At 47.3% G+C, this 9,272-nt stretch overlaps 1 protein-coding gene across 2 annotated transcripts; it reads left to right on the top strand.

Moving 5' to 3' along the window:
- Positions 1-2,086: 2,086 nt before the first annotated feature.
- On the top strand, positions 2,087-3,471 carry LOC109737783 (probable xyloglucan endotransglucosylase/hydrolase protein 25). 2 transcript variants are annotated; one of them, XM_020296916.4, is made up of 3 exons: positions 2,090-2,462; positions 2,553-2,746; positions 2,850-3,471. In XM_020296916.4, the coding sequence occupies exons 1-3, from the start codon at positions 2,202-2,204 to the stop codon at positions 3,262-3,264; spliced, it is 870 nt and encodes a 289-aa protein (XP_020152505.1). In that variant the 5' UTR covers positions 2,090-2,201; the 3' UTR covers positions 3,265-3,471. The 2 variants fall into 2 exon arrangements, with proteins under 2 accessions (XP_073361217.1, XP_020152505.1); XM_073505116.1 differs by having other exon boundaries at positions 2,087-2,746.
- Positions 3,472-9,272: the final 5,801 nt, after the last annotated feature.

The following is a 9,272-nucleotide window of genomic DNA, read 5'->3' as shown; positions in this document are numbered from 1 at the left end:
TTCGAAGATCTCGTCGCGAGGGATTTAATGGTGAAAACGGATCTTCAATCGGATTTTTCATTTAAGAGAAAACATTTTAAAAACTGAGAATCAAAAAAGATTCTCACATGCATGCGGTGGCGTGGCGCAGTCTGTGTGTTATAAGGCGTGTGGGCGGGTTTGGCTCGCACCACACGTGTGGGCGTTAGCGTTGTCCTTTTATTAATTATTGACCAGAGTCTGACAAAATGAATAGAAGGATCAACCTGAAGCCCCTTCTAGGCGAACAAAGTCGTTACACCTATAAGTATACGGATGTGCCTATCCGCATGACAGACACAATCTAATCCAGTGGCCTGGAGACCATTCGTTCTAGGGGTCCCATAACATGCACCGCCTGCGCACGCTCTAGGATCCGCCGCCGCCATCTTCTGCCATCCCGTTTTCAGAAGGGATCACTGCATAGATCTTGTCAATCCCATTGTCGTCGACGTCACCACGACACCAGACAGCACCACCAGCATGCGCGTATCGATCAATCCGTGTCCAACTCTGAGACTCCACTGCTCCACGCCGCCGAGACCCACCGTCATCCATGCAGTCGATGTAACACCGCTCCACTTGTTGGCCTCTCCAGTGAACTAGTCCTCCAAGACGATGCCCCCAGGAGGGAAAACATCACCAAAGTCTCCATCATCATCCGATCCGGGAGACCCGGATCTAGGGTTTCCGCAGGAACAACTGCCACCTGGAGGAAGAGGGGCACACCATCTGCAACTACCGACGCACCTAAGTGGTGCCGACCACCACATAGCTCTCACGACGACGCCTTCAAGAAGGAGACGGCGCCAAGAGCGTCGTTGCCGCCCTAGGGTTTCATTCGAGAGACCGTGAGGTGAGAAAAGGTAGGTCGGGCCCGAACGACGTCTTCATGAAGAAAAATGGCACCCTCGGGGTTGTCGTCGCCGTCGCGGCCGACAGGAGCCGATCAGGGAATTATCCCAATCTGGATCCCCCACCTCCTGCTCCGTCCCAACCCGGTAACCGGCTAGCAGCACGACCATGTCCGGTAAGGATTGCACGCAACATGAGTTGAAGGAAGGACCAGCTCGGTGTCATTGGCCATCTGGGCAGCAAGCCGCGACACCAACCCGTCGGTGAATCGCCGGCCACCCGGTCCGATCCCCGGCAGCCCACCCGCCCTGCCGCACCACCGGACGGGGAAGGCTCGCCAAAGGGACCATCGTCCCTGATCCATGGATATCAGCCGCCGTACCAGCACCGAGCAGCCGAAGAAGGGCCCGCTTATACTCTTATATCACTTAGAGCATGGTTAATAGTATAGCCAATTGCTGGCTATAAGCAACTTCCATGTCATTTGCAGCCATTGCATGTAGTCACTAATACAATAAGGTTGGCTATTAGACTAGTACTTTTCTTCGCCTTCTCTCTTTCTCTTTCATTGTATTTATTACTTTTGCGGAGCACGCATATAGGTAGGCTCTTCATAAAAGCTTATTTCCACCCTTTTTCAACGTATCTCTCCTTCACATAGACAAAAAACACCATGTAGGCGGGCTATAAGCCCACTTTGTACTTGCTCTTATAGTAACATACGAGGAATCTTCACACTCTTCGAGAGGAAGAAAAAGGTCGACAAGAATTGATCGTCCATCCATCCCTGCTTATTCATTTGTTCATACATTATGTAGTTCCTTTTCTTTTCTACTGCCATTTGTGTACAAAACACAAACCATCTCAAAGGCTGTAGATACAGATCCAAGCGACCAATTTTTCTTTTTAAAAAAAATCAATAGATGTTGCACTGCCGCTAGAAATTTGCTATACGTCTCAATCGATTCTTAATGGCTTCTTGCTGTACGTGAGAGCCCATGGCGTCGCCATGTCGGGGCAGTCGGGCGTCCCATTTTCCATCAGAAATTTGGCAGCTACAGTCTACAGAGCCGGCCTGCCTGCTCTGTCTCCTCTCCTCTCCTCTGGCGCCAACTCACACGCATTACACTCCTCTCCGGCCAGTTCGCAGAACCATCCATCCATCCATCGGGCACACCACGCTCATTCATCTCCAAACCCCTATATAAACCCCTCACGCCCCGCTCATTCCACTCACACAAACACAAGCTTCCATCAAGCTTTCTCCTCCTCATCAACCTTCTTCTAGCTAGCTGCTTCAGTGAGCGTGCTTTCGCAGCACGAAACGCATGGCTCGCATGGCGGCGTGGGTGCTAGCGATCCTGCTCGCCTCTTGTGCCTTTGCGTTGGCGACCTTCGACAAGGAGTTCGACGTCACCTGGGGTGACGGGCGCGGCAAGATCCTCAACAACGGCCAGCTCCTCACGCTGGGGCTCGATAAGATCTCCGGCTCCGGGTTCCAGTCCAAGCACGAGTACCTCTTCGGCAAGATCGACATGCAGCTCAAGCTCGTCCCCGGCAACTCCGCCGGCACCGTCACCGCATACTACGTAATTAAGCCGACATCATCTGCTTCTCGATTTGCTTGGTTCATGTGCGTGCCTAACATAACTCGATTGGTTTGGCGTATGAATGTGCAGCTGTCGTCGCAGGGTCCGACGCACGACGAGATCGACTTCGAGTTCCTGGGCAACGTCACCGGCGAGCCCTACACGCTGCACACCAACGTGTTCACGCAGGGGCAGGGCCAGCGGGAGCAGCAGTTCCGCCTCTGGTTCGATCCCACCAACGACTTCCACACCTACTCCATCCTCTGGAACCCAAAGCACATCATGTAACTTGGTTCATCGCCATTGCCCAACCTTCGTTTGTTCTCAGTCTGTGCCTTGTGCAGCACAATCACATGGACTGACCGATCATGGTGTACTTAAATGCAGATTCATGGTGGACGACATGCCGATCAGGGACTACAAGAACCTGGAGGGAAAGGGGATCGCCTTCCCCAAGAACCAGCCGATGCGGCTCTACTCCAGCCTCTGGAACGCCGACGACTGGGCCACGCAGGGCGGCCGCGTCAAGACGGACTGGTCCCACGCCCCGTTCTCCGCCTCGTACCGCGGCTTCAAGGCCGACGCGTGCGTGGTGACCGCGGGAGGCCGGCCGCGCTGCGGCGCCAGCGTCGGCACGGAGGTCGCCCCCGGCACCGGCGCGGCGGGCGAGTGGTACAACCAGGAGCTGGACCTGACGCGGCAGCAGCGGATGCGGTGGGTGCAGAGGAACTACATGATCTACAACTACTGCACGGACCCCAAGCGCGTCGCCAAGGGCGTCCCCGCCGAGTGCTCCATGTAGCCCCTATGTCCACCCAGCAAGCTAGCACTGGAACGTCCGTGTATACATCGATCGCCGGAGAAAGGGGAGATGGGGGCGTCTGTATTGTATGATAAATAAGGACCGGTGTGGGGGATAATGTGAAATGTAGGCGGTGGTGGATCCTTGTGCTCGTTCTTTGTCACGCTCACGCCCACTTCGTGTGTAATATATGCCACTTCTTTGCAACGGCTTGGCTGGATTGTTCGATCGCGGTACGTGTACTGTGCGCTGAACTTATCCTGAGGCTTGACAAGCCAAGCCAGCAGTTGTTATTCACTGATAAAGCTTTGCCCCGTCAATCAGTCACTCGGTGGATGGAACTACGCTGCTGTACATGCATGCAACGTGACAAAGAAGTCACAGGGCACGGCCACTGCCTAGAAGACCACTAGCGTGATAGGGGTTCGTAATAATACGTCAGGTACTCGGGTCCCAGACTCGATCCCAGCTAGCTAGCTGCATGTCCTCATCCCTACACTGGCAACAAGGTGGAAGGCGTGTTCAATCCGGCGTTCGGATCAGGACGATACCGATCAACGTCCTGTTAGGCTCGTGTGTCAGTTGTTACACAGGACGCTACACTGATGGCATTTGACAGGCCACTGGTGTTCGCTTCTGTTCTTGTCTCGGACGAGAACGCCTTATCTTTCCATCGTCGAGGAAGTGTGTGTCACTGCAAGCTCGTGCTGACACGAGGCGGTCTGAATTTTGTTCTGTACCGTAGGCAAAGAATTGCCATGATGCATTTTTATTTATTTTTTGAAACAAGATAGCCATGATGCATTTCGTTCTTCTGCTTCTTTTCCAGAGCTATTGTACTGTATTTTTCTTACTTTTCTACTGGAGTGTCGCGTGCTTGTATGCCTGGGCGCCGATCTACCCAAGTGCCCATGACGGAGCTTAATTGTTGTACGTGGCGCAATGATAGACTCAAGAAGAGGAGACCTGCAATAATCTTGTCTGATTCATGGACTCTAGACAAGGGAGACGTATAATTGGGTTGGGTGTACCCGGCGTGTTTATTTGGGTGGGGCATATGCACTATGCTACATCACGCTGTCTGCTTGCTCCCTGCCTTGGTCGTATCCCGTAGTACTTCAGACCGCACGACTTCCTTACCACCGCAGGACCTCCCTACCATTTCACACTTGAACAAACCGTTAAAACCAATACAAACCGAGCAGGAGATGATACAAACAATAAAAAGAACTAATTCATCTGTTGGTAGTGCTTTATGAGTACTTCTTAACAAGGAGACTGTATCACAGAATGTTCTCGAATAAGATCAATGGGTATATAGTATAGAGGAGGTCCATTAGGAAAATATACAGGAGCTCCCGGGCGCTTCACACCCCTATACGAATATTAAACGTAAAAATACCAAAACAATGCAAAAAAAAAAATGAAATTTGGGCAAATCAAACCTAGGTCCTCAATCTACTACCGTGTGAAATTTCGTGAAAAAAATACCAGATAACATATGCGTGGCGAAGGAAATACTGTCTGAACAAAAATCCATCCAAACAGTTTTTTTCTACACATACGAAACTTTTGTCTTTTTTTGTCAGGAATTCATTTCCTGGTATTTTTCACGAAATTTCACACGGGAGTAGATCAAGAACCCAGGTTTGATATCCCAATTTTTTTTTTATTTCTCGGTATTTTTTTTTGAATTTAATGTTCGTATAGGGGTGTGGAGCATCCGGGTACTACAAATCCGCTTCCAGGTCCATTATTACTGACTTATTGTATCCTACACTTGCATACTTGCATGACATGACACTACTGTTGGCCAGCCTCTAGAAACGAAAGATTGTTGGTCCTCTATTTTGTGCAACACATGTTGTTTTGCGCAAACCATGAAGGGGAAAAACATCATCATTGCTATCACAAAGCCACCGATCCAAGATCTTGCATAGGTGTAGGCCATGTTTTCTTAACTATTGGAATGATTGCAAACTAGTATGCATTTGTACCAAAGGTAAATAAGTTGTGTACTTGTATAGGTTTTGATTATTTATACCCCACATATTACTTTTTGAGTTGTTTTTTACTTGTTAGGTAGTTGCTCATTATAAGTTTGTGCAACACTAGAATTTAAAATATGTAATTGGATCGCTGCACTTTTAGAAACCTATATTTGCAAATACTTCTTGTGTAATAATGGGTTTTAAAAAATGCAGTTGAGTTGTTTGCACATTATGAAGCATTGCATTGCACATAAATTTGCTAGATAATTTCTGGTTTTAGAATTATTCAGGATTTGTTCCGCATTTTGAAACATGAAGCAACACATTCAGGATTTCTTCCGCAGTTGAGTTGTCAGCATATTAAGAAGCACGTTCATGAGCAACCTTATTTGCTTTCCTGTTACAATGTTCAAACCTAATAAGAGAAAAATCACACGCCATAATTAGTGCATAATTGTTTCCCTACTACAATGTTCAAACCTAATAGTGTGTTTGTTCGCTCATTTCAGTACATATGTAGTCATATTGAAATATCTAAAACTTTTTATATTTGTGAAAGGAAGGAGTGCTTCAATAATGTGAATCTACGGTAGGAGTACGTGGGTTGGACTTGCGTCCATCCAACCGGAGTCTCCCCATAATTGGTACACACCAGGTGAGGTGAGTAGACAGTAGAGCAGGCACACGTGGACAGTGGGCCCACGAGGCCAAACTTGCCAATGATTTTCAGTGACTAGGGAGTAGTACTACCTTTCAGGCACCAGTGGCATTGCATAGCGATTTTGGGCTAATTCAGGGACCAGGTCGTCCCCGGCCGTATGCTACCCCTATTCCGCATAGACACTAGCTGTGGAAGTTTGGCGCTCGACGGCAGATCACGCCTTCAGATAGCCCTCGTGCATGGCCATCGATAATCAGCTTGCCTGCGATGATCAGCTTGGCGTGTGCACCGTGCACGAACCGCATGAGGGCACATGGCGTGAGATAATTGGCCAGGCATCCTGCACAGATGCTGGCCATGGTTAACTGAAACCCATCTGGAGCGAGAACCACGCGGGTGGAACGAGAGCTTCCTGAGCGGGCAGTTAACGCATGGTTGCTGTAGCTTCAGGTACAGTTGAAGCCGCACGGCCATCGTTCGAGCTGTGTCCAACTAAACTAGCTACTGGAGTACCCTATAACTAGCGGCTAATGCTTTGTTTTGGTTGATCGTACAGTACAGTAGAGGTTTAATTATAACTTTTGGTACTGCTCCAGCTACTGAGTGGCTGAAACCCTCGACTGTCTTGGTGCTGTACCGTGAGTCCGAATCATTAGCTAGCTACTGTCCGTAGCTAGGCAGTACTCCTAGGAATAGTAGTACACGAAGCAAAGCTTACCGCTAGGAGTTTCAGCCGGTGATAAATAGCTGACCCGTGATCCAACCACCACTTGGCTTCGAAATGATTTGGCCACTTAAGTAGCAACTGTAGTACCAGTACACGGGACGAAGATGGCGCATCAGCAGCTTGGGTCTCGGGTGTTCTGATCGGTGCTCGTCGGTGACCGGGGAGACCTACGGACGTACGCCGCAGCTGAAAACGATCGTGAATCGGCACGGCCCGGGCGATGGGTGAGTGGACGTGGACGGGACGAGCTCGTGGCGACAATGCCTGCCTGAACAGCGCGCCGACGACTTGCAGCTATTCCGCCGGCACGATGCCGCTGCCGACAGATTCTCGTGGAGCATATTTCTCTGTCGTATGATTCCCTTGGTTCCGGTCTCGTGGGAACGTGACCTTATGGTTCTACAGGCGCCATATGGTACGCAAGCGTGGCTTCATGGCTGCAAGAGATAGAGAGCGAGAAGAAAAAAATGCCCCGTGTGTTGTCAGATGAAAATGACTTATTTTCTCTTCATCAACGCGTACAACGTCGATCGCCGGAGTGCTCCATCTTGTCCCTGTATCGCCGGAGCAGAACGACCGGAGATAGGGAAGATGGGGGGTGTTATTGGTGACGGGGAAAATGTATTAACGTATTTCCGGATGCAAAGAGGCGTTGCGTGAAGCCAGTGGTGTCGCAACTCCAGTGGGTACTCCACCATACATGCATGCAAGAACATTTTGCTCTGCTTTATCCACCGGGTACGCTGCATGCCTGCACGGATGTGGTTTCGGTCAGGGCAAGGCATGGGCGCAGGCGCGCAGCTCACTGCCCGCAAACGACGCGAAAAGGCGACAGAGGAAAGGACGAGGGCCTTCGTGATGATCATCTCTTCTCAGGTCCCAGCTATCCCTACGTCTTCTTCACTGCCACGCTTGCTAGACTGCGAAATGCATGCGTGTACATTCGAGCTTCGAGGCCTTGTTAGGATTGGTCTGGATAAGCACGCAATGCACGCAAGGAACCGATCAGGCTTCAGACGCCTATCTTCTCGAGATCCGAGTGTACAGTACGTGAGTCACACGACGATCCAGCAATGCGTGCAGCTGGCTATTTCTACTTGCAGTTTCGTTTCAGGGGAGAGTTCACGTGCTCCCAATCCCTCTTTTACAAAATCAATTTTAAATGTTTCAAACAATTCTGAAAAAAGTGAATGTTCACAAGAAATGTGTGAACATTTTTTTTAGATCGAATGTGTCAACAACTAAGAAATGTGCCTACAACTCCTAAAATTTTCAGGCCCAAATATGAAATGCACATTGGAAAACAAAAAAAATTGAAAATTTGATTTTTTTTTTTTGTCTTCCATTGATTCCTGCTAATGATATGAAAAGCCAACGATTGTTGGATCTTTAAAAAAAAAATACAAATTCAGAGGTGAATAGTGTTAATTTTGTTTTTGTCTCTTCTTTCACGTTCATGATATATTAAACATTTTTGTTTCTCAATGTGTATTCCGAAATTGGATCCGATTTTTTAGGAGTTCTAGACACATGCCTTGTGAGCATTCACAAAACAAAAATCAAATTTTTTAGAAACATTTAAATTAAAAAAATGTATCTTGAAAGCAATTAAGGGGTGGTATCACCTGATACTTTCCCACAGTTCCAGCTGTCAAGTGCTGATAATGTGGAGCAAAAACACAAAATGTTTTGGAGAATGGCTAAATGTAGTACTTAGGAGCATGGACATGCAGTTGATTTTTTTGGGTTAATGCATATGCAATTGATGTATACAAGAAATTATGAATCATGTAATTAAGCTTATTGGGGGTTAGCCTAGCAGCGAACACGGCACCCCCAATAACACCTAGCAGAAACGCGTACTGCATATGCATTAGCCTAATGCATAACGCCCAAGCGATAGAAACCAACAAAGAAATAAAAAGAAAAGCAAAGAAGCAAAGAAAATCAAGAGAGAAACAAAGAAAATAAAAGTGTAACGAGGAACAAAGAGAAACCAAAAACCCAGAGAAAAAAAATTAAACAGAGGTATAACATAGAAAAAAAGCAAATAAACCCAAAGACGAAACAAATAGACCGAAGAAAAAAAAAGAAAAAAAAGTGACCAAAAAACCAACTGTGAGTGAGTGTCTGCCGAAAAACGGATGCTACTCTCACTATAAGCGAGATATAATTCCGTAGATTGTTTGGAAAGAAAACGGGCAGTACTTTGTCTCGCCTACTGCACAACGGCGAGAGAACTATATCTCGCTTATACAAATATGGAAGGATCTCTCGCTCGATAACTATTGTTAGTTCACTGGCTTTGTCGTTTGCTCGATCGCTATTGTTTCTTGGTTTGGTCTGTCTTTTTCAGATTTTTCATTTTTTTTCTTTTCGTTTTCTTTCTTTCTTCAGGGTTTTCTTCAGTTTTTCTATTTTTTGTATACACACCGAGTTTATCATTGTTTCTTTTATGATTTTATTATATTTTCCTCTCTTGTTATTTTTTCTTTGTTTTTCTTGCGTCTTTCTCGGTATTCTTTTCTTTCTTTGTTTCATTTCTTGGTTTTATTCGTCTTTGTTTCCTTCTCGGGTTTAACTATTTTCATTTTTTACACTGACTTTTCGGGTTTTTATTCTTTCCTTT

Source organism: Aegilops tauschii, chromosome 7, assembly GCF_002575655.3.
Source record: "Aegilops tauschii subsp. strangulata cultivar AL8/78 chromosome 7, Aet v6.0, whole genome shotgun sequence".
NCBI classification, from domain to species: domain Eukaryota; kingdom Viridiplantae; phylum Streptophyta; class Magnoliopsida; order Poales; family Poaceae; genus Aegilops; species Aegilops tauschii.
The sequence above is the reverse complement of the archived record's forward strand: the minus strand, read 5'-3'. Positions and strand labels throughout refer to the sequence as shown.